Below are 25,986 nucleotides of genomic sequence, written 5' to 3'. Positions count from 1 at the left end.
ACCCAATAATTCTCAACAGCTGGTTTAAATGTTATTTTTCATTTAGATACAATATTTCCAGTGCAGCTGTAATATAATAGTAACAATACATGGGATTTATAGAGCTATTTTCAAAGCCCAAATACACTACAGCAACGAGCAAAGAACTAAAAGCAAATTTAACAAAGTCAAACTTATCATGAGCATTTTATTTATAAAATTTTAGTTTTGATGTCTTCACTATTCTACAATGTAGAAAATGTAAAAACAAAAATGTTTAAAAAACATTGCATGAGTAGGTGTGTCCAAACTTTTGATCTGGAACTGTATAATTAGTTTAGGTGGCAATACATTTTCAGCGTCACTGAAGTAACACATCTTTTTCTCATAGAGGTAAAAATTACAATCTAAGATTTGTTCAGTTTAAGAATTTAATTTAAAATATACTGCCAAAAGCAGAGATAGACTTTAGTGTGTATACCCAATCATTCTCAAGAATAGATGGTTTAAATGTTATTTTTCATTTTGATGCTAAAATATTTCAAGAGCAGCAGTCATATAATCGTAACAATAAATGGGATTTATAGAGCTATTTTCAAAGACCAAAATACATTTTACAGTAGCAAAGAAATAAAAACTGATTAAACAGTCAAACTTATCATAACTTCTATTATAGTTAATGCTAATAAAATGTCAATTAAGTCATAATAGGTACACATAAGATCAATAAAAATATTAAAGAGTTGAGCAGAACGTCTCTATATCTAAACAGTTATATAATGGTCCCTCCCTACTCCCAGCCGATCCGCCCCTGCTTCCGGGAGAATTCTGGATTCCGAGCTCGGTTGAATCTGTCCTTGCTCTTGTGCCTGGTCCGCACTGAGACCAAAGTCCAACCCAGATCGTCCTCTGGCTTGGCCTTGCTCCCACCTCCATCATCTTCTTCCAGAGCCAGAATGTGTAGACTGGCCATCAGATTGTCCAGTGGCTGTGTCAAGGAAGGAGGTGTGGCCCTCTGCGGCCCAGACACCAAGGGGATGACAGCTGCCTCATGAGAATCATGGGAGTTGAGTATGGCTCCCAGCATGGCCCTATACAGCTGTCCAGAGCCAAGGTCTCCCATCAGGAGAGAATCCGGGGTTAACCCCCCTCTCAGTTTGGTCACAAGCTGGTGCACCAGAGTGCCCTTGTACAGCCTAGACACCACCCAGGAAACAAAAGATGGTTGAATTAGCTCTGTTTCTGATGGGATAAAATACAATGTGAATGAATACCACTGCTCTAAGTTTAGGGGCAAGGGTTGACTTAGGAAGGGACACCTTACCAGGCACACTGAGGCTCGGCTAGAGGGAAGCACAGCAGTTGGTTGAGGTGAAGGCTTTCTTTCAGGCAGCACTGCCACTGGCTGTAGGCGTGGGCCACACCCAGGTCTAGGCTCCTTCTACCTCTCTGAATCAGCCCTCTCAGCCTCTCCAACACTGGTCCCTCCATAAACCCTGTTACACAAAAGGAGGAGTCAGTGGCTACATTTCGATATTCATCAATTCTAAATGGTGTGTTTTCTCGTAGATGCTCTGGGCCATACCTCTTTGGCTCTTTCTCTGTCTGCAGAGCTCTCCGTACACCAATCCTAGTAGCAGGGCCTGCAGGACAGGGAGTTCTGGAGGGGGATGGGCGTGTCTCAGCCAGTAGCAGGTGACAGCCACAGGAAGACGCAGATGAGGCGGGACACCGCTCAAAGTGGACTGGGACACACCAAGTGTCTCCAAAAACACCTTAAGCTGCACTGACCTTGGAGCCTAAGGAACACAGCAAGAGAATGAGAATCAACAGTAGTATGTTTGAATATACTGTATACTATATCATACACATGTATACATACCTGATGCAGAGTGTCTAGCTGCATCTGTTCTGTAGCGCTGGGCAGGATGGCTTCAACCATGCAGCTGGTCAGGTTCTTGCCTTCCCTGTAATACTCCTCCACTTCATCAACTGGGGGTCTCTGACTACTGTGGTCTGCCCTCCTCCCACTCAGCAGCAGCCCGTAGAGTACCTGTCGTATGGATCGAGAGGTGTTGTTCCCACATGGCAAGCGGGGATCTTCCACCTGGGCACCCTGCATCATCCTTCCCAGCAGCATCACGTCTACCATGCAGGAGGGAAGTCTACCTTCCATCAACGGCAGCAGGGTCCAGTCTGGAAGGACCCTCAGAGGCTCTGGGAGACGGCCGGGCCCTGGTCCCACTCCATCGTTGAAGAACCGCTCCAGGCAACTAGGGGGAAGATGGTACTCTTCTATGCCCAGGGAGAGGCCCTGGAGGACAGCATCCATTTTCTGTCTGTTGTTACTTTGACTGATGAGCCTGAGCACAGAGTCCAAGGCCTCCTTCTGCCCATGGAAGTGGGTCAGCCAATTCAGCAAGCCGTCAAAGCGGGCAAACCTTCCTTTCATTGACGAGTATTCTTCCCACCTGAGGGAAACACCCATGTTATGCAACTTGACGCAGTCGTTTCCTGCCACAGAGGCAAAGACTGGGAGAACCTTTCTGTTGATGTCGAAGTGTCTGCAGAAGCTTGTTGTGGTGTACTGCTTGCAGGGAATGTATCTTATAGAGCTCCCGCGTTGCATAGACACTTTCTGCCAGTGAAAATGGGAGGTGGGCAGAAATCCTGCCTGGATGTCAAAGATATAAAAGTCACTGTCATTGGACAGCACTGGACAGTTCCAACTTCGAGCCAGGGAAGCTACATCTTGGTCTGCCTCACAAATGCACTGTGCGTACGGCACCTTCAGACTGATGAGGACCTGTTTGAAGACATGTTTGAGGAGAGTTGGTAATACACCACCGCTCCCCTGAAGCCCCATGGACAAGCTTTTCGCTCTGTTGATCCTTGATTGAGCTCGGGTTTTTTTTGTTTCAAACTTTTTGTCGGTGTAGTCGGAGCCCCCATCTACAATCACAAAAGGGTCAATGTGGCAGTCTCTCAGAGCCTTAAAGAACTTGCAGACCTGGTCCTCAAAAGCATCATAATCCCCTCCATGACTCTGATCCAAACCTGAGTCAAAATAAAGCAAGTTGAACAGATTACTACCATCTATGATCAACTTGCTGTTTCTGAGGTGAACATCTTTTAAAATGTTTCCATTCTCCTCCATAAAGCTGGTCAATCCCTGGACGCCCATGGTGTGCTCTGTCTGGGATGTGATGTCTTTCTTAGTGAAGAGTTTCAGCAGTCATGGGACTGACTGAGTTTGGCTAGTATTATTACAATGGATGAGTTTTCCTTTCCTTAAGTTTCATTTTCCTTACCTCATATCTGTCACTCCCATATTGTATCTTGTCACAGAAGGTATGTAATAGTTCATGCGACTTTAAAAAGGCAAAACAGCATAGCTAATTGAATCAAGGGGAACTACAATCCAACCAGTAACTATGACTGTATGCTGATGAGAAGTGATCCTATTAGATGTGATGAGGAACATAACTTTTATACACTGTATGTAAAGCTTTTATCTGATAAGAAATCAGACAATGATTAACCATTATCTAATGAAGAATAGACTCTCTAAAATGGACTGCTACACCAGGTCATAATCTGCCCCTAATGGGAATAAGCTTGTTAATACGGTACCAATAGTATGCTCCATATTCTCAGCTAAAACTAAACCAGGAAACACTATGGACAATAAATCAGCTACATTGTGTATAAAATAACCGTTTCTATAGAACAATATTAGAAACTGGAACAGAATGACTGATGAAACATTTTTTTCAAGTTTCTAGGGACACATCAATGTTAAGTTATTTAAAAAAGTGATTAAAAAAAAACTAAATATTAACAAATGAGTATTCTTGATAAAAACAGCCCCAAAATAAATGGTCTGATAAACAAAACAAAAAACATGTGACAATAATATCGGCCTATAAAACAATTAAACTGTGGTTCAGCTTGTTTTGTTCATACTGCATTGAGCTGCCAGTAGCCAACCATTTTCATTGGTAAAGCAGTCAAACCAAAACGATTAGTCTAAAACCATTCAAACATTACTCAGTCATCACTACAATTATTACTCAGTCATCAGTACAAACATTACTCAGTCATCAGTACAAACATTACTCGGTCATCAGTACAAACATTACTCAGTCATCAGTACAAACATTACTCAGTCATCAGTACAAACATTACTCAGTCATCAGTACAAATATTACTCAGTCATCGGCACAAACATTACTCAGTCATCAGTACAAACATTACTCAGTCATCAGTACAAACATTACTCAGTCATCAGTACAAACATTACTCAGTCATCGGTACAAACATTACTCAGTCATCAGTACAAACATTACTCAGTCATCAGTACAAACATTACTCAGTCATCAGTACAAACATTACTCAGTCATCAGTACAAACATACAAACATTACTCAGTCATCGGTACAAACATTACTCAGTCATCAGTACAAACATTACTCAGTCATCGGTACAAACATTACTCAGTCATCAGTACAAACATTACTCAGTCATCAGTACAAACATTACTCAGTCATCAGTACAAACATTACAGTCATCAGTCACAAACATTACTCAGTCATCAGTACATCAGTACAAACATTACAGTCATTACAAACATTACTCAGTCATCAGTACAAACATTAGTCATCAGTCATTACTCAGTCATCAGTACAAACATTACTCAGTCATCAGTACAAACATTTCAGTCATCAGTACAAACATTACTCAGTCATCAGTACAAACATTACTCAGTCATACAAACATTACTCAGTCACACAAACATTACTCAGTCATCAGTACAAACATTACTCAGTCATCAGTACAAACATTACTCAGTCATCAGTACAAACATTACTCAGTCATCAGTACAAACATTACTCAGTCATCAGTACAAACATTACTCAGTCATCAGTACAAACATTACTCAGTCATCAGTACAAACATTACTCAGTCATCAGTACAAACATTACTCAGTCATACAAACATTACTCAGTACAGTACAAACATTACTCAGTCATCAGTACAAACATTCAGTCATCAGTACAAACATTACTCATCAGTCACATTACTCAGTACAAACATTACTCAGTCATCAGTACAAACATTACTCAGTCATCAGTACAAACATTACTCAGTCATCAGTACAAACATTACTCAGTCATCAGTACAAACATTACTCAGTCATCAGTACAAACATTAGTCATCAGTACAAACATTACTCAGTACAAACATTACTCAGTCATCAGTACAAACATTACTCAGTCATCAGTACAAACATTACAGTCATCAGTACAAACATTACTCAGTCATCAGTACAAACATTACTCAGTCATCAGTACAAACATTACTACAAACATTACTCAGTCATCAGTACAAACATTACTCAGTCATCAGTACAAACATTCAGTCATCAGTCATCTCAGTCATCAGTACAAACATTCAGTCATCAGTACAAACATTACTCAGTCATCAGTACAAACATTACTCAGTCATCAGTACAAACATTACTCAGTCATCAGTACAAACATTACTCAGTCATCAGTACAAACATTACTCAGTCATCAAACATTACTCAGTCATCAGTACAAACATTACTCAGTCATCAGTACAAACATTTCAGTCATCAGTACAAACATTACTCAGTCATCAGTACAAACATTACTCAGTCATCAGTACAAACATTACTCAGTCATCAGTACAAACATTACTCAGTCATCAGTACAAACATTACTCAGTCATCAGTACAAACATTACTCAGTCATCAGTACAAACATTACTCAGTCATCAGTACAAACATTACTCAGTCATCAGTACAAACATTACTCAGTCATCAGTACAAACATTACTCAGTCATCAGTACAAACATTACTCAGTCATCAGTACAAACATTACTCAGTCATCAGTACAAACATTACTCAGTCATCAGTACAAACATTACTCAGTCAGTACAAACATTCATCAGTACAAACATTACTCAGTCATCAGTACAAACATTACTCAGTCATCAGTACAAACATTACTCAGTCATCAGTACAAACATTACTCAGTCATCAGTACAAACATTACTCAGTCATCAGTACAAACGGTGACAGTCGGCTTAAACAGCACAATCATTTGAAGTGATCATTTTGTGCATCATTCTTACAAGCATACAACGCTTTGTCATTACATTACATTGTATCTAGGCTGACATGGCACCTAAATCATCTGTTTAAAAACACAGATCAGCAAGAGACACTATGCTGGCTGATTCTTGAATTTGATTGGCTTATGGCTGATAATGCACATTGGAATGTACTGCTGTCCATTGGGATGGCATCTGATGTGTACCGGGGGTTATAGCTACAGCAAATGAGCCATTTCAGCATGAATCTTTGTTAAGTACTGGAATATGCATTACCATAGTAACCATACACCAATGTATTATTGGATCACTACATTTAAAGTTATAGGACAAACGTACTCTGTATCTCATTGTCATTTTGGACCACTACATTTAAAGTTATAGGACAAACATACTCTGTATCTCATTGTCATTTTGGACCACTACATTTAAAGGTATAGGACAAACGTACTCTGTATCTCATTGTCATTTTGGACCACTACATTTAAAGGTATAGGACAAACGTACTCTGTATCTCATTGTCATTTTGGACCACTACATTTAAAGTGGAAAGACACATAAGCGGCAATATAATCAATTTAATATGAACTATATTACATATTCTTTCTTAAGATTCTCAGATCAACAGGTGCCACTCTGACAGCAGGTAAGTTAAGTGTGATCCTGTAATGTTTACGTACACTATACATCAGCTCAATTTTATTTCAATTCAGGCAATCCAGGGAGTAAACTGAAATTCCAATTCCAATTAACAATGGTCTCAATACTTTTCAATGAGAATAACATTGTGAATTGGAATTTACTTCCTGAATTGACTGAATTTAAATGTATTTGGCCCCAATCCTGCTATAATGACCTGTGATAAGGCAGCAGAATTTGACTTGGGGCTAGTGCTACAGAACAGCCTAAAAGAGCTCAGCACAGAGACAAGAGAGAGTTACAGTTCACATTCCCACCCAGAGACACTAAAATACTTTAAATCGTCATACGGGACAAGTGTCATTTAAGTACTCAAAGCCCCATGAGTCTTTGGCTCTATTAAATACCCAGTTCAGTCAAAAACTAGATTTCCCTGTGTTTTGTATATATTCCAGGTTGGAATTAATACTGTGAAATTTGGACAATTATGATAATGCTCTTTTTGTCACAACTTCGGCCGAAGTTGGTACCTCTCCTTGTTCGTTCGGCGGTCGACGTCACCGGCTTTCTAGACACCACCGATCCATGTTTCATTTTCGTTTTGTTTTGTCTTGATCATACACACCTGGTTTACATTCCATTAATTATGTTCCTTATTTAACCCTTTGACTTGCCTCTCTGTTTTGTGTGTTATTGTTTGTCATGTGGGTTCGTGTTGTTAGTGCTCTGGATTATTGTGTTTGTTCCTTGTTGGAACTTTACTTATTTTGAGTAAATTTTGGACTATTACTCATATCTGTGTCCTGAGCCTGACTGCATTTTTCCATTCACCAACATCCTCACACTTTTAGTGTTTGAATAGACCGTCTGGAATTTCAGCCTGTTTTGGTGGGATCAGGTGACATCACCAGATGGTAAATTATTTAATAGACAAATAAGAAGGAGTTCTAAACCTCTCTGCTAATAACAGCTAGTTCAGTTTTGGTTGAATCATCAGCATAAATGGACACACATGCTTTGTTTAATGACAGTCGCAGGTCATTGCTAAAAATAGCAAAGTATAAGGGTACAGGGCGAGACCCAGATGCAGACACGGGATGCAGATTGTTAGAGTCTCCGATATTTATTAGTATCCAAGGGGCAGGCAAGAGAATGGTCGTGGACAAGCAAAAGATCACGACAAGGTCAGAGTACAGGTGCAGGGTGGCAGGCAGGCTCAAGACAAGGCATAAAGTATGGTCAGGCAGGCGGGTTCACAGTAGAGGCAGGCAAGGGTCAAAACTGAGAGGACTAGCAAAAACAGAGAAAAGGAAAAACAGGAGCATGGAAAAACCACGCTGGTTGACTTGACAATGCAAGACGAACTGTCAACAGATAAACAGGAAACAGGAATAAGTGTTCAGGGACTAATGAGGAAAACAGGTCACACCTGAGGTGGGTGGAGACAATCACAAAAACAGGTGAAACACATCAGGGCGTGACAGTACCCCCTCTAGGGAAGCACCTGGTATCCTACCTGGGCGCATACCTGGCTGACCGGGGTGTCACCGGTGAAAATTGAGGGCCGGTTCCAGGATGTCTTTAGTGGGAACCCAGCACCTCTCCTCCGGACCATAACCCTCCCACTTAACCAGGTACTGGAATCCCCTGCCCTGTGATCGAACCCTCTCACCGTGTACACTGGCTGGCCAGCGGGGGGGGGGGGGGGGGGGTGGCCTAGAAATAGAAGACAGAGGACTGTGAGACAAGTGCTTAATCCTGAACACATGAAAAGTAGGGTGAACACAGAGGGTACGGGGCAACAGCAGGGGGACAGCAGTGGGACTAAGGACTCTAGAAATGGGGAAAGGACCAATGAAATGGGGGGAAATTTTGCGGGATTCCACCCGGAGGGGCAGGTCCCGAGTGGACAACCATACCCTCTGCCCGATACGATAGCGGGGAGCCGGAGTCCGGTGGTGATCTGCTTGTCGACGATACCTGGAGGGGGTTTTGAGACGAAAACTGAGGACCCCGATCCGAGACAATGTCGACCGGGAGTCCATGGATTCGGAAGACGTGCTGCACCATGAGCTGGGCCGTCTCCTTGGCTAAAGGTAACTTAGGAAGAGGGATGAAATGGGCGGCCTTGGAGAACCTGTCAATCACCGTCAGGATGGTGGTGTTCCCATCTGATGGAGGAAGCCCAGTGACATAATACAGGGAAATATGGAACCAGGGGCGATGAGGAACCAGGGGCGATGAGGACCCGGGGCGATGAGGGACCAGGAGGGATGAGGAACAGGCAGTGGCTGAAGGAGGACAGATGGAGCTTGCCGCGGAGTCTTGCTTTGAGCAGCGGCAAAGGCTGAGACATCAGACACCATGGTGGGCCACCAGAAGTGTTGTCGGAGGAAGCCAGGGTACGGCGAGCACCAGGATGACAGGTAAGCCTGGAGGATTGAGCCCTTTCCAAGACTTGAGGCTGGGCCGAATTAGGAACGAACATCCGGTTAGGCGGGCCCACCCCTCACCAAACATGAAGCAGGGAGGATGGTCTCTGATTCAGAGGGTGTGGCAGAGGAACTGTACAGGTGGGAAAGGGAGTCTGGCTTCACATTTTTGGACTCTGGGCGGTAGGAGATGGTGAAATTGAACCTGGTAAATAACAGGGCCCAACGGGCTTGCCTGGAGTTAAGGCGCTTGGCAGTGCGGAGGTATTCTAAATTCTTCTAGTCAGTCCATACCAAAGATTGATGTTCCGCCCCTTCCAGCCAGTGTCTCCACTCTTCCAGAGCCATATTACCCATTAGGAGTTCCCGGTTCCCAACACGATGGGACATGAAGTCACAGGGATGCAGCTTTTGGTCCTGGACGGATCGCTGGGAAACCAGAGTTTGGCCCCTAGGACAATGTTCCTCTCATCATTATCTATACCTGAGCCATCTCTCCCTGGTACCTTACAGAACACAAACACCAACTCATTCTATGGAATGCATGCTTTAGGTTTTGTCACCAAAACATTCATAAATCAATTGTCAGTGTTGAGCCTCAGGTTCACACAGACACAGATGAGAGAGTACTAATAGAAGCCTATTCTATTACATAAAACTGACTGTGCCTTTAAACAGCTTGGAAAATTCCAGAAAATGATGTCATGGCTTTAGAAGCTTCTGATAGGCTAATTGACATAATTTGAGTTAATTGGAGGTGTACCTGTGGATGTATTTCAAGGCTTACCTTCAAACTCAGTGCCTCTTTGCTTGACATCATGGGAAAATCAAAAGAAATCAGCCAAGACCTCTGAAAAACAATTATAGACCTCCACAAGTCTGGTTCATCCTTGGAAGCAATTTCCAAATGCCTGAAGGCACCACATAGTACAATAGTACGCAAGTATAAACACCATGGAACCACGCAGGCGTCATACTGCTCAGGAAGGAGACGCATTCTGTCTCCTAGAGATGAATGTACTTTGGTGCGAAAAGTGCAAATCAATCCCAGAACAACAGCAAAGGACCTTGTGAAGATGCTGGAGGAAACAGGTACAAAAGTATCTATATCCACAGTAAAACGAGTCCTATATCGACATAACCTGAAAGTCCGCTCAGCAAGGAAGAAGCGACTGCTCCAAAACCACCATAAAAATGTCAGGCTACAGTTTGCAACAGCACATGGGGACAAAGATCGTACTTTTTGGAGAAATGTCCGCTGGTCTGATGAAACAAAAATAGAACTGTTTGGCAATAATGACCATTGTTATGTTTGGAGGAAAAATGGGGAAGCTTGCAAGCCGAAGAACACCATCCCAGCCGTGAAGCACAGGGGTGGCAGCATCATGTTGTGGGGGGGCTTTGCTGCAGGAGGGATTGGTGCACTTCACAAAATAGATGGCATCATGAGGAGGAAATTTATGTGGATATATTGAAGCAACATCTCAAGACATCAGTCAGGAAGTTAAATCCCATCGCAAATGGGTCTTCCAAATGGACAATGACCCCAAGCGTACTTCCAAAGTTGTGGCAAAATGGCTTAAGGACAACAAAGTCAAGGTATTGGAGTGGCAATCACAAAGCCCTGACCTCAATCCTATAGAACATTTGTGGGCGGAACTGAAAAAGCAAGTGCGAGCAAGGAGGCCGACAAACCTGACTCAGTTATACCAGCTCTGTCAGGAGGAATGGGCCAAAATTCACCCAATTTATTGTGGGAAGCTTGTGGAAAGCTACACAAAATGTTTGACCCATGTTAAACAATTTAAAGGCAATGCTATCAAATATGAATTGAGTGTATGTAAACTGACCCACTGGGAATGTGATGAAAGAAATAAAAGCTTAAATAAATAATTCTCTGTACTATTATTCTGACATTTCACATTCTTAAAATAATGTGGTGATCCTAACTGACCTAAAACAGGTCATTTTTACTTGGATTAAATGTCAGGAATGGTGAAAAACTGAGTTTAAATGTAGTTGGCTAAGGTGTATGTAAACCGCCGACTTCAACTGTAGATTCCTCGAGACTTTTGATAAAATCATTCAGGGCTTGACATTAACCCGTTTATCCACTTGTCCTCCAGACAAGGAGATGACTGAAAATGTTGTGTTGTTTGATGCAAGAAACCACTTTAGGAAACCAAATGCATTATTAATCCCATACCATTACTACAGAGAATCAGACACATTATGCTACCCTCTGCCTATTGGCTACTTATCTTATTGAAGCCTGTCTCAAAATACAACACTGCCCCTTTAAGAAATAAAAAAGCTCTTTACCTGAATTGCTTTTGTAAAACTGACCCACTGGGAATGTGATGAAAGAAATAAAAGCTTAAATGAATCATTCTCTCTACTATTATTCTGACATTTCACATTCTTAAAATAAAGTGGTGATTCTAACTGACCTAAGACAGGGAGTTTTGACTAGGCAGGAATTCAGGAATTATGAAGTGTATGTAAACTTCCAAATTCAACTGTAACAAAGTGCCATTTTCGCATATGTTGATGTTGGAGTGGTGCTGGAGATGATCAATATGAACTTGAACATTTTTCAAATGTCCCTTTAAGCATAAATACAATATGGGATGCAAACATGTACATCCTCATGGATAAGCTACTACTCCATTACCCATCAATGGAAAACCATGCGCTCGAAAGTGCCCCATTTGCCCGTCAATTCTCTGAACAGGAAATGAACACAACCCTCATCAATAAACGAGGAATAGTAGGGAATCATTTACAATTCTGAAGATTCACCTTAACATTTCAATTGCTAAACATGATCACATTATAGAGGTAACTTCTGACCATTACATACATGATTAAAGAAAGAGTAACATTTTATAGAGAGAAGCACAACGGTAGGTTTCGGCACTAAACCATATGTTGACACCAAACTCAAATACACATTTCTCATCTTTTACAGGTGACCAGCAAGAATCAAGAGGACATTTCTAACCCAAATTATTATCCATAAATACATGTGGTTCTCATCCATGGTAAATAATCGTCAGTGTTCATATTTGATTTAGATCAATGGACGGAGTACATGAGACGATCATCGCAGGGACTAATGATTAATTTAAATTTTTTTAAATGATTTATTAGGATCCCCATTAGCCGATGTCAATGGTGACAACTAGCCTTACGGGGGTCTGACACAACGAAAAAGACATTACAGACCAAATACTTTACAATTTACATACATTTAAAAACATTAACATAGTGTGTGCGCGCATTACACACGTCAGTACATTTAAAACATTAACAGTGTGTGTGTGTGTGTGTGTGTGTGTGTGTGTGTGTGTGTGTGTGTGTGTGTGTGTGTGTGTGTGTGTGTGTGTGTGTGTGTGTGTGTGTGTGCGCATTACACACGTCAGTACATTTAAAAACATTAACATAGTGTGTGTGTGCGTATTACACACGTCAGTACATTTAAAACATTAACAGTGTGTGTGTGTGTGTGTGTGTGTGTGTGTGTGTGTGTGTGTGTGTGTGTGTGTGTGTGTGTGTGCGTGCGTGCGTGCGTGCGTGCGTGCGTTACACACGTCAGTACATTTAAAACATTAACAGTGTGTGTGTGTGTGTGTGTGTGTGTGTGTGTGTGTGTGTGTGTGTGTGCATTGTGTGTGTGTGTGTCAGTACATTTAAAACAACAGTGTGTGTGTGTGTGCGCATTACACATGTCAGTACATTTAAAACATTAACATAGTGTGTGTGCATTACACACGTCAGTACATTTAAAACATTAACATAGTGTGTGTGTGCATTACACACGTCAGTACATTTAAAACATTAACATAGTGTGTGTGCGTATTACACACGACAGTACATTTAAAACAACAGTGTGTGTGTGTGTGTGTGCATTACACACGTCAGTACATTTAAAACATTAACATAGTGTGTGTGCTGTCATGTTTTGTCTTATATTGTCTTGTCATTTTGCTTTCCCTTCTGTTCGTTTTCCCCCTGCTGGTCTTATTGGGTTCGTTCCCTTTTTTTCTCTCTCCCTCCCTCTCTCTCTTCTCTCTGTCGTTCCGTTCCTGCTCCCAGCTGTTCCTATTCCCCTACTCAATCATCTGGTCTTTTCACAGGGTTATCTTGCCCATGTCTGATTGGGGTTATTTCTCCCCTTGTTTTCCGTTTCTGTCCTGTCGGATCCTTGTGTGTTGTTGCCGTGCTGTGTCTTTGTCTCGCCCTGTCGTGTCTTGTCAGATGCTGCGTGTGAGCAGGTGTCTGAGTGCTGTGTGTGCCTTCCCGAGGCAACCTTCAGTTAATGGTCGAGTCTCCAGTCTGACTATACAAGTGGAATTAAGTTTTTTATGTTTTGTTTTCATTTGCTCTGATTGTCCAGGAGTATTGCCTATTTCCTTTACTGGAATAAAGACTCTGTTTTCGCCAAGTCGCTTTTGGGTTCTCATTCACCTGCATAACATGTTTCTTACATAAAAACAAGTATGCCAGAAGTGCCATGAAGGGTTGCTGGTGGCATGTCTGGTGGGGTTAGTGTGTGTGTGTCAGTGCTGTGTGTAAGTTGACTATGCAAACCATTTGGAATTTACAACACATGAATGTTTCTTATAAAAACAAGAAGTCAGTGTTTCCTCAACTCTTAGCCAAGAGAGACAGGAATGCCAAGTGTACAAAGCTGTCATCAAGGCAAAGTCATTTGTTTAACAATTCTTTGCTTACTACATGGTTCCATATGTGTTATTTCATAGTTTTGATCTCTTCACAATTATTCTACAATGTAGAAAATAGTAAAAATAAATAAAAACCCTTAAATGAGTAGGTGTGTCCAAACTTTTGACTGATACAGTGCATTTACATTTTTGGAATTATTTTTAAGTGTCTGCTAACTGGGGAAGGGTTTGAGTGTCACACGTTTTCAGCGTCACTGACACATTTTTGCTCAGATTGAGGTAAAACGTTTTGTTCAGTTTAAGATTTCCATATAAAATATACTGCAAAGCAGAGAGACTTAAGTGTGTATACCCAATAATTCTCAAGAACAGCTGGTTAAAATTTTATTTTTTATTTTGATGATAATGATAATAATGATAATGATGATAAAATATTTCAGGAGCAGTAGTAATATAATCGTAACAATAAAGGGGATTTATAGAGCTATTTTCAAAGACCAAAATACGCTTTACAGTAGAGAGCAAAGAAATAAAAACACATTAAACAGTCAAACGTTTTTATATATATATTTTTATATTATATTATAAACTTATATTATATATATTACAAACTTTAATGTCTTTAAACATTTATAAAATCTACATCTATCTTTCATAAACTTATTTTATAGTTAATGCTTGTTAATTCTAAATACAAATGTAAATGAAGCCATAAAAGGAACATATAAGAACAATAAAAACATGAAAGAGTTGAGCAGAACGTCTCTATATCTAAACAGGAAGACGCAGATGAGGCGGGACACCGCTCAAAGTGGACAGGGACACACTAAGTGTCTCCAAGAATACCTTAAACTGCACTGACCTTGGAGCCTAAGGAACACAGCAAGATAATGAGAATCAACAGTAGTATGTTTGAATATACTGTATAATATATCATACACATGTATACATACCTGATGCAGGGTGTCTAGCTGCATCTGTTCTGCAGCACTGCAGCACTGGGGAATCCCTGGACACCCATGGTGTGCTCTGTCGAGGATGTGATGTCTTTCCTAGTGAAGAGTTTCAGCAGTCATGGGACTGGCTAATTGAGGCTATCCCTTTCCTTAAGTTTCACTTTCCATACCTCATCTCAGGCACTCCCATATTGTCTCTGGTCACAGTAGGCATAGACTAGCTCATTGGACCTTATATGACAGTCATGGGAACGTGTTTAGATGTTTTTTTGTTTCAATTTAGGTAAACGTTCCACGAAGTCTCGCAATGTTGCGTCTCTGGTGGTTTTTGAAACTATTGTGCCTCAGGCCGCGTTCAGGAGCAAGTCAGAACTTGGAAACTCGGAAATTTCAGACTTGGTTGTATGTATACATGTGCCGCTCTCAACCAGTTAACAAGTCGGACATTTCCGAGTATCCTAGTACTGATTTGCATTGGAACGTGGCATCTCTTCATAGGTCGTTGTGTAGTCACGTGGGTCGCGAGTCAAACAGGCTAAACGAAACCTAGATAAACTGATAAACTTCACATGAAGAAAACCCAAAGGATGTTATTTAACCCCGAGGAAATTGCTTTATCAAACCATACAACTAAAAAACATTATAAAACATAAAACCATACAAAAACATTTATCTTAAACATAAAAAACAACACTTGGGAATATTTCCTTATTATTATTATACTAAAAAAACTTCAACCCTGTAAATGTAATGTAGGCTACAAAACATACAATGTTGCCCAAACCTAGTCCTTCCCCAACCTGCCTGAATCAATTCTCAAAAGAAAGACAGGCTCTGGATGAAAATCTGCATTTTCACATTATTCTGTTTTTGTGGGGGCAAGAGAATTGACAAGGAGTCAACTTGATTTATCTCTGATCGCTGTTATTACTCAAATTTGACAAACATTGACAATTATTTTTCATGCCATGAGAGGCTCAAATTAAGCACAATTTGAATGCATAATATAAGTGCAGAACATAATTTTACTATAATTGCAAAAAAAAAACATCTAAAACACATTTCCACCCTTATTACCATCATATAATGTCCCATTAACTATTATGCCTACTGTGACAAGATACAATATGGGAGTGACAGATATGAGGTAAGGAAAATGAAACTTAAGGAAAGATAAACTCATCCATTGTAATAATACTAGCCAAACTCAGTCAGTCCCATGACTGCTGAAACTCTTCACTAAGAAAGACATCACATCCCAGACAGAGCACACCATGGGCGTCCAGGGATTGACCAGCTTTATGGAGGAGAATGGAAACATTTTAAAAGATGTTCACCTCAGAAACAGCAAATTGATCATAGATGGTAGTAATCTGTTCAACTTGCTTTATTTTAACTCACGTTTGGATCAGAGTCATGGAGGGGATTATGATGCTTTTGAGGACCAGGTCTGCAAGTTCTTTAAGGCTCTGAGAGACTGCCACATTGACCCCTTTGTGATTGTAGATGGGGGCTCCGACTACACCGACAAAAAGTTTGAAACTCTCAAAAAACGAGCTCTATCAAGGATCAACACTGCCAACAACTTGTCCATGGGGCTTCAGGGGAGCAGTGGTGTATTACCAACCCTCATCAAACATGTCTTCAAACAGGTCCTCATCAGTCTGAAGGTGCCGTACGCACAGTGCATTTGTGAGGCAGACCAAGAAATAGCTTCCCTGGCTCGAAGTTGGAACTGTCCAGTGTTGTCCAATGACAGTGACTTTTATATCTTTGACATCCAGGCAGGATTTCTGCCTATCTCCCATTTTCACTGGCAGAAAGTGTCTATGCAACGCGGGAGCTCTATAAGATACATTCCCTGCAAGCAGTACACCACAACAAGTTTCTGCAGACACTTCAACATCAACAGAAAGGTTCTCCCAGTCTTTGCCTCTGTGGCAGGAAATGACTACATCAAGTTGCATAACATGGGTGTTTCCCTCAGGTGGGAAGAATACTCGTCAATGAAAGGAAGGTTTGCCCGCTTTGACGGCTTGCTGAATTGGCTGACCCACTTCCATGGGCAGAAGGAGGCCTTGGACTCTGTGCTCAGGCTCATCAGTCAAAGTAACAACAGACAGAAAATGGATGCTGTCCTCCAGGGCCTCTCCCTGGGCATAGAAGAGTACCATCTTCCCCCTAGTTGCCTGGAGCGGTTCTTCAACGATGGAGTGGGACCAGGGCCCGGCCGTCTCCCAGAGCCTCTGAGGGTCCTTCCAGACTGGACCCTGCTGCCGTTGATGGAAGGTAGACTTCCCTCCTGCATGGTAGACGTGATGCTGCTGGGAAGGATGATGCAGGGTGCCCAGATGGAAGATCCCAGCTTGCCATGTGGGAACAACACCTCTCGATCCATACGACAGGTACTCTACGGGCTGCTGCTGAGTGGGAGGAGGTCAGACCACAGTAGTCAGAGACCCCCAGTTGATGAAGTGGAGGAGTATTACAGGGAAGGCAAGAACCTGACCAGCTGCATGGTTGAAGCCGTCCTGCCCAGTGCTGCAGAACAGATGCAGCTAGACACTCTGCATCAGGTATGTATACATGTGTATGATATATTATATAGTATATTCAAACATACTACTGTTGATTCTCATTCTCTTGCTGTGTTCCTTAGGCTCCAAGGTCAGTGCAGCTTAATGTGTTTTTGGAGACACTTGGTGTGTCCCAGTCCACTTTGAGCGGTGTCCCGCCTCATCTGCGTCTTCCTGTGGCTGTCACCTGCTACTGGCTGAGACACGCCCATCCCCCTCCAGAACTCCCTGTCCTGCAGGCCCTGCTACTAGGATTGGTGTACGGAGAGCTCTGCAGACAGAGGAAGAGCCAAAGAGGTATGGCCCAGAGCATCTACGAGAAAACACACCATTTAGAATTGATGAATATCGAAGTGTAGCCACTGACTCCTCCTTTTGTGTAACAGGGTTTATGGAGGGACCAGTGTTGGAGAGGCTGAGAGGGCTGATTCAGAGAGGTAGAAGGAGCCTAGACCTGGGTGTGGCCCACGCCTACAGCCAGTGGCAGTGCTGCCTGAAAGAAAGCCTTCACCTCAACCAACTGCTGTGCTTCCCTCTAGTCGAGGCTCAGTGTGCCTGGTAAGGTGTCCCTTCCTAAGTCAACCCTTGCCCCTAAACTTAGAGCAGTGGGATTCATTCACATTGTATTTTATCCCATCAGAAACAGAGCTAATTCAACCATCTTTTGTTTCCTGGGTGGCGTCTAGGCTGTACAAGGGCACTCTGGTGCACCAGCTTGTGACCAAACTGAGAGGGGGGTTAACCCCGGATTCTCTCCTGATGGGAGGCCCTTGCTCTGGGCAGCTGTATAGGCCCATGCTGGGAGCCATACTCAACTCCCAGGATGCTGCTGTCATCCCCTTGGTGTCTGGGCCGCAGAGGGCCACATCTCCATCCTTGACACAGCCACGGGACGATCTGACGGCCCATCTACACATTCTGGCTCTGGAATATGATGATGATGATGGTGCTGGAGGTGGGAGCAAGGCCAAGCCAGAGGACGATCTGGGTTGGACTTTGGTCTCAGTGCGGACCCGGCACAAGAGCAAGGACAGATTCAACCGAACTCGGAATCCAGAATTCTCCCGGAAGCAGGGGCGGATCGGCTGGGAGTAGGGAGGGACCATGTTGAATTTATTATGGATTTATTATGGATAAATGAATAAACAATATCCCCATTTTAAATAGAATTGTGTCTAGGTAAACTTATACTCTGTATGTTTAATAGACAATATGAGTTCATAAGAAGAAATTGTGTGACAGGAGAAAGGAGTAATAAAACCATTACAACTGGGCAGGAACAAATGGGTTGTGGACTGTGTAAACACATAAGGTCGTTAGCCTATGGTTGACCCAACCTGAAACTTAGCTCTGGGGTTTTTAGATTAGGCAGTGAGTGCATTCCTAGGGTTTCTGTTAATTAAACCTGTCAGTTCAGTGGTGATCGATAATGTTGAGGGGTCAAAAGTTATCTGGGAGTGTGTTAGTAAGATAGAATTAACTTTTCACCTTACTTTGTCCTGTCGAGAGAGGGGGGGGGGTTTGGTTAAGACAGTGAAATGACATCATGATCTGTATATAAACTAATGCATGTGTTTGAGTGGGAGCGCGCTCCGAGAATAAATTCTATTACCTATTATTTAAAGACTGGTCTGCGTCTATTTTATGCAAACAAGAAATCTTACAAATTCTCATAAAATAGATGAAGGGCTTTCAATTGATGAAAGCACATTGGCATAATTAAATTATACTAACAGACCATTATATAACTGTTTATATATAGAGACGTTCTGCTCAACTCTTTAATGTTTTTATTGTTCTTATGTGTACTGTCGTAGCTGAATCAGAATTAGTTATGTAACATTGATAAATAAGTTGTTTTATTTTTTTCTCATAATATGCTTCTGTAGGGAAAAGTCACTTGGGGCCCAGAGAGGGGAGAGGTCAGGCTTGTCTTTTATATGTCTGGTAATAGGCAGAATATCAGAAAGGGAGAAGTCAGGGTTGAACATTGTCTTCATAATGAATATATCTGTGATACCATGTGAAGGGCTCCACTATGTCTGTACTCCAGTCACTCCCTCCTTTTCCCATTGGGGGGAGGAGTATGGCAGTGTCTGGAACCATTGTATGTCCCCTCTGATGTTGAAACTTATCTTTCATAGTATATGACCTAGAGGCTCACTCCCCTCAGGGAGCTTGTCCAGGGGTGGGTTGTATTTGAGATGGGAGTATCTAGAATTGACAATTGATATATGCCATTGGATGAGGTAATGTTTTGGTAATAGGAAGTACCAAGAATGAGAAGTAGAACCTTGTCTTACAGAGCAACGTGAACAATAATTTATAGCTAATGCTATCTGGCTATGGGATACTCCTCTTTCAAGTAAAAGGCCCTTTGTGAAGTTCCTAAGATCTGTGATTCGTCATTGTGAGTTGAGAGGGGTGTACCGATGACTGAGTAATGTTTGTAGTGATGACTGAGGAATGTTTGTACTGATGACTGAGTAATGTTTGTACTGATGACTGAGTAATGTTTGTACTGATGACTGAGTAATGTTTGTACTGATGACTGAGTAATGTTTGTACTGATGACTGAGTAATGTTTGTAGTGATGACTGAGGAATGTTTGTACTGATGACTGAGTAATGTTTGTACTGATGACTGAGTAATGTTTGTACTGATGACTGAGTAATGTTTAAACAAGGAACCGACGGGACAGGAACGGAACACAAAGGAATAAATAGGGACTCTAATCAGGGGAAAACGGGAACAGAGGTGAATGGGGAGCACAGGGACAAGGAAGACAACTAAATGAATTAGGGAGTACTGATGACTGAGTAATGTTTGTAGTGATGACTGAGGAATGTTTGTACTGATGACTGAGTAATGTTTGTAGTGATGACTGAGTAATGTTTGTACTGATGACTGAGTAATGTTTGTACTGATGACTGAGGAATGTTTGTACTGATGACTGAGTAATGTTTGTATGTTTGTACTGATGACTGAGTAATGTTTGTACTGATGACTGAGTAATGTTTGTACTGATGACTGAGTAATGTTTGTACTGATGACTGAGTAATGTTTGTACTGATGAATGAGTAATGTTTGAATGGTTTTAGACTAATCGTTTTGGTTTGACTGCTTTACCAATGAAAATGGTTGGCTACTGGCAGCTCAATGCAGTATGAACAAAACAAGCTGAACCACAGTTTAATTGTTTCATAGGCCAATATTATTGTCACATGTTTTTTGTTTAGTTTATCAGATGATTTATTTTGGGGATGTTATAATCAAGGATACTCATTTGTTATTATTTAGTTTTTTGTCACTGAAAACATCACTGATGTGTCCCGAGAAATGTGTAATAAATGTATCATCAGTCATTCTGTTCCAGTTTCTAATATTGTTCTATAGAAACGGTTATTTTACACAAAATGTAGCTGATTTATTGTCCATAGTGTTTCCTGGTTTAGTTAAGTTTTAGGTGAGAATATGGAGCATACTATTGGTAGCGTAATAACAAGCAATGTTATTTCTTCATTAGATAATGGTTCATCATTGTCTGATTTCTTATCAGATAACCTTTATACACTGTATGTAAAACTTTTATGTTCCTCATCACATCTAATAGGATCACTTCTCATCAGCATACAGTCATAGTTACTGGTTGGATTGTAGTTCCCCTTGATTCAATTGGCTATGCTGTTTTGCCTTTTTAAAGAGTAATGGTAATTCTACAGGGTTGAAGATAGACTGTCATATTGGGTTTATAACAAAACTCCTCATTATATCCATTGTCCTGGTTCCATATACAGTCGGCCTACATCTCTCTCTACAGATGATGTCTTCAACAATGATCCTCACTGAAAAAAAATCACAGATGGTAATCTGTGATCATTTGTGTTCATGTTTAAATAAATTGAAACTATGAAATTATCCTCAAGGAGTAGATGAAGGAGTTGGCATGCCAAGATCATTGTCATGACATGTGTTTTGCATACAATGAGAGATCAAGGATGGATTTTGGATCTAGATGTTCATACTTCAGTTTTTAGGACCCGCATGTATTGCCTGCTTTAGCTGTAACTGGATATTAAAATATAAGAACTACGATCATGTATATCCTACCAAAGGGGCATTAACAACTGTAATATCTTATGTTTCACTGAGTCGTGGCTGAACGACGACATGAATAAAATACAGCTGGCGGGTTATTCGGCAGGATAGAACAGCAGCCTCTGGAAAGAGAAGGGTGGCGGTCTGTGTATTTTTTGTAAACAATAGCTGTTGCACAAAATCTGAGGAAGTCTCCAGGTTTTCTCGCCTGAGGTAGAGTATCTCCAGATAAGTTGTAGACCACACTACTTACCAAGATAGTTTTCATCTATATTCTTCCTAGCTGTCTATTCACCACCACAAACTGATGCTGGCACTAAGACCGCACTCAATGAGCTGTATACGGCCATAAGCAAACAGGAAAATTATCACCCAGAAGCGGCGCTCCTAGTGGCCGGAGACTTTAATGCAGGGAAACGCAACTGCACTGTCCGATTTACAGTAGCTATTACAGTGATTATTGTTTGTGCTTGCGCCCCACATCAAAATATTTTTTCCACCGGCACAGATTTCATACATTCACATATAAAGACTAAATATTCACTTACTTTTTGAAAATATTCCTCAGATTTATCATCCAAAGGGTCCCAGCTTTTTCATATCCCAAAAAGTCTGTTTAGTTGGCGCCATCAATTTGAGTAATCCACCCGTTCAACTTGCAGAGAAAGAATCCGAAAATCTACCCCTAAACTTTGTTTGAACAAGTCAAAATACGTTTTTGTTTACTCCTCAGACACCCTCAAATGTAATCAAACTATAATATTTATTTAGGAAAAGAAGTATGTTCAATAGGAAACCGATTTTAGCAGGTGCGCAACTTCAACATGTCGCGCAGAAATGCGGATTTCACAAAATCAAAATCAAATCAAATCAAATTGATTTATACAGCCCTTCGTACATCAGCTGATATCTCAAAGACCTGTACAGAAACCCAGCCTAAAACCCCAAACAGCAAGCAATGCAGGTGTAGAAGCACGGTGGCTAGGAAAAACTCCCTAGAAAGGCCAAAACCTAGGAAGAAACCTAGAGAGGAGCCAGGCTATGTGGGGTGGCCAGTCCTCTTCTGGCTGTGCCGGGTGGAGATTATAACAGAACATGGCCAAGATGTTCAAATGTTCATAAATGACCAGCATGGTCAAATAATAATAAGGCAGAACAGTTGAAACTGGAGCATCAGCACGGCCAGGTGGACTGGGGACAGCAAGGAGTCATCATGTCAGGTAGTCCTGTCCAGACTGTGTCCTCTTACAAAAACTGTTATTTCTTATTTGTTTTTGAAGTTACACGCTTGAAACCTTAAACATAGACTGCTGACACCCCATGGAAGCCATAGGAATTGCATCCAGGGAGCAATTTTACAATCTGACCTTTCTCTTGCATTTCTAAGAGGATGTTCTCTCTCAAAAATAAATTCTGGTTGGTTTGTCTTTGGATTTTCTCCTACCATATCTATTGTGTTATATTCTCCTACATTATTTTAAGATTTCTACAAACTTCAGAGTGTTTTCTTTCCAATGGTACCAATTATATGCATATCCTGGCTTCAGGGCCTGAGCTCCAGGCAGTTTACTTTGGGCACGTCATTCAGACAGGAAGTGGAGAAAAAAGGGGCCTATCCCTAAGAAGATTTATCATTGTTGCATTGGATTAGATAAAAGTATCTAAAATGAGAACAACATGTCTAGACTTTGGTTTCTCACTCTACTATCTCGGCCTTGAGGCTGCGTGACTATCCGCAGGTGCAAGCAGTTCTCAGCCTGAGAACTAAAGCAGTACATCTCCATTACCCAGTACTTTCCATCATTACGCATTGCAAGCATACAAAGGTTATCACATATATACAGTAATCATGGCACTGTGAATATCTGGGTTTTCCCTCTTCACAAAGCAGAAAGGCTCATTTTTATTACAACACACCTGTCATAATTGTTTTCTTTACTAAAGTACATGTTTATTATTGCTAAAGGTACTGCATAGGTGTAAACATGTTTTTTTTGCAAGAGATAGCACTTGTGTAGCCTAAGAAAGTAGCAGAAATGTGCAGAAAGTAGATCTGAATGCATTTTATTGAAGGGAAACAATAACAGTCTTGACATTTTTTGGCAACATAGTGATATATTCTTATATACTGTACAATGAGGAATTCAACTACAAAATACTAGTCTTCTCCCATTTTTTAAAACCATTTCCCCCCACCCACAAGGTATATAAACAACAACAATAAATAATAATAAAATAAGATACTAGATACAATACAAAAATGTGAAGAACATAAATCAATCAACTCTAATTAACTCTAATTAGCACATGTAGGACAGTATGCAAGTGTGTGTGCATGGACTGCAGATGTATTTCTCCCATGTGCAGCACATAGTATGTGTTTTTCAGTCCTCCTTTGGGGGGCAGAATTGGCATCTCCTCCTCTTGCCTGCCCCAGCTGCAGCCTCCGGTGGATCAGGACAAGATTCAGCCCCCTGAACAGCTCTCACAAGCGCTGCAGAGGCTGCTGTGCAGGGGAGGCGCTCCCTTCTTTGATTGTGTGGGGTTACATGTGCCTTTCCCAGCTGCTCCAGGAACACTCTCCTCTTGTTCCGCTTATCAGGCACCCAGGTAGGGTTGATCTTGTTCTATATCACAAAGGCATTTTATGAGGACACATCAATGATGTTATGGAAGATGGAAGACCAGGTGCCAACGGGTGGTCATCCTCCTGCAGCTGTAAGTTCCAATCACCTTGTCCAGGTTGTCCACAACTCCTTTGTTGTGGTTGTAGTCCAGGATGATGACTGGCTTCCTGTCCTCACAATCACTGATCTCAGTCGTTTTGTGCAGTGTGCTCAGGAGGACCACATTCTTGTTCTTTGGGAGGTAAGAAACTAGAGTGGTGGTGGGGGTGAAGGCAAACTTTGATGAGAAGTCCTCTCTCACCTTTGTTGCGAGGAGTGCAGAGGGGAGCTTAGGCTTGTTCTTTCTAACTGTGCCAACCATGGTGATCTTCCTCTTCAGGAGCTGCGGGCTGAGCTCATAAGAGGTGAAGAAATGGTCACACGTGACATCGTGCCCCCTCAGTCCATCTGTCACATCAACCACAACCCGCATCTCCTGGTTCTTCTCCGGGCCTCCACTGGTCGGCTTCCCTGTGAAGACTTGCATCTTCCAAGCATAGCTGGATTGTGCGTCACAGGCCACCCATATCTTGAGGCCATACTTTGCTGGCTTGCTGGGCATATACTGCCGGAAAGGACAGCAACCTTTTGACAAAAGAGATTACTATCAATAATTAGTATCAGTGTCACAGAAAACAATCACATAAATCAATGATATTATAGCAATACATAATCAAATTAACAGTGAAAATCACTTACATTACAGATATGAGAATAAAAATGTACATCTGAATGGAACCAGTTGCTCATCCACTGTTACTTCAGGCCCAGGGTTGTAGAGTTATGGCAGACACTCCACCCATTTCTCCCAGTTCTCTCTTATGACTCCACCCACTTCTCCCAGACCTCTCTTATGGCTCCACCCACTTCTCCCAGACCTCTCTTATGGCTCCACCCACTTCTCCCAGACCTCTTATGGCTGCCAGTTTGTCTCTCACACGTCTTGCAGGTCTTGACTCACGGTTATCAAATTGTAGCATTCTTGAGAAAGTGTGAAAGACTTTCAGTGGCATCGTGGCATGGAAAATCGCCCTCCACTCTCTGCATCCCAGAGACTACATGTTGCCTTGCCTTGGGACCTATACACAAGATTAGCAGCCCTATGTAGGTACGCAGGTCAATCTCATCCATCCTTTTCCAGTTGTCTCCATATTTATGGAAACCCTCCAAATTTCTCATCTCCAGGATGATTTTTTCGATGGCTGGTGTAATGAACATGTAGAATGTTGAGGCGATGTCCTGGGCAACTGCATGTATTGTGGGCCCTGAGGTCATCGTTATGACATTTTGTGTTGCCATCCTGCCCTGGTTGTCATATGGTGACAAGGACCATGTTATTTTGCTGTTCTTTGACAAAATGTCTCTCTTTCAGCTCGGGGGATTTCTTCTTCATCTGAAGACGATGCATCGTGCTCTGGGTTGTATTCTTCTTCAGATACCTCCTCCTCTTCTAATTTTAATCATTGTTCTCTTGTTCCTCCTGGACATCTGAAAAAATCTGATATACGACCTGTTGGGCACTGAAACATGCACTCATGGCTTCAGCAGAGAGAGAACTGGGAGGACTGTCATCTGCAGCACCTTTATAGCCTCTGACTGCATTCCCCATTAGTAAACAACGCTTTCAAGAAGTGACCCACTTCTATGTGGAACTTTATTCGTAATTCCTAGTGGTTAGAGAGTTGGACCAGTAACTGAAAGGTTGCTGGATTGAATCCCCGAGCTGACAAGGCAAAAATGTGTCATTCTGCCCCCTGAACAAGGCAGTTAACCCACTGTTCCTCTGAACAAGGCAGTTAACCCACTGTCCCCCG

The 25,986-nt window shown here is 41.7% G+C and overlaps 3 protein-coding genes across 6 annotated transcripts; 1 reads left to right on the top strand and 2 right to left on the bottom strand.

Moving 5' to 3' along the window:
• Positions 1–46: 46 nt before the first annotated feature.
• LOC123998320 (protein asteroid homolog 1-like) lies at positions 47–8,416 on the bottom strand. Of its 3 annotated transcripts, none has more exons than XM_046303432.1 (5): positions 8,285–8,416; positions 1,862–3,036; positions 1,565–1,778; positions 1,304–1,475; positions 47–1,175 (listed from the first exon to the last, which is right to left on the bottom strand). In XM_046303432.1, exons 2-5 carry the CDS (start codon positions 2,843–2,845, stop codon positions 770–772), a joined length of 1,776 nt encoding a protein of 591 aa, XP_046159388.1. In that variant the 5' UTR covers positions 2,846–3,036; positions 8,285–8,416; the 3' UTR covers positions 47–769. The 3 variants fall into 3 exon arrangements, with proteins under 3 accessions (XP_046159388.1, XP_046159387.1, XP_046159386.1); XM_046303431.1 differs by having other exon boundaries at positions 8,273–8,404; XM_046303430.1 differs by lacking the exon at positions 8,285–8,416 and having other exon boundaries at positions 1,862–4,387.
• Positions 8,417–16,001: 7,585 nt separating this feature from the next.
• On the top strand, positions 16,002–20,081 carry LOC123998319 (protein asteroid homolog 1-like). The gene is made up of 4 exons (XM_046303429.1): positions 16,002–17,408; positions 17,492–17,705; positions 17,795–17,966; positions 18,095–20,081. The coding sequence occupies exons 1-4, from the start codon at positions 16,107–16,109 to the stop codon at positions 18,501–18,503; spliced, it is 2,097 nt and encodes a 698-aa protein (XP_046159385.1). The 5' UTR covers positions 16,002–16,106; the 3' UTR covers positions 18,504–20,081.
• A 3,479-nt stretch (positions 20,082–23,560) lies between these two features.
• LOC123998315 (piggyBac transposable element-derived protein 4-like) lies at positions 23,561–25,244 on the bottom strand. 2 transcript variants are annotated; one of them, XM_046303424.1, is made up of 3 exons: positions 25,083–25,244; positions 24,872–25,050; positions 23,561–24,757 (listed from the first exon to the last, which is right to left on the bottom strand). In XM_046303424.1, the coding sequence occupies exon 3, from the start codon at positions 24,732–24,734 to the stop codon at positions 24,174–24,176; it is 561 nt and encodes a 186-aa protein (XP_046159380.1). In that variant the 5' UTR covers positions 24,735–24,757; positions 24,872–25,050; positions 25,083–25,244; the 3' UTR covers positions 23,561–24,173. The 2 variants fall into 2 exon arrangements, with proteins under 2 accessions (XP_046159380.1, XP_046159383.1); XM_046303427.1 differs by having other exon boundaries at positions 24,872–25,244.
• Between the last annotated feature and the right edge of the window lie 742 nt (positions 25,245–25,986).

Source organism: Oncorhynchus gorbuscha, linkage group LG15 (genome assembly GCF_021184085.1).
Source record: "Oncorhynchus gorbuscha isolate QuinsamMale2020 ecotype Even-year linkage group LG15, OgorEven_v1.0, whole genome shotgun sequence".
In the NCBI taxonomy this organism is placed as follows: Eukaryota; Metazoa; Chordata; class Actinopteri; order Salmoniformes; family Salmonidae; genus Oncorhynchus; species Oncorhynchus gorbuscha.
Note: the sequence above shows the minus strand (reverse complement) of the source record. Positions and strands in the feature narration are given on the sequence as shown.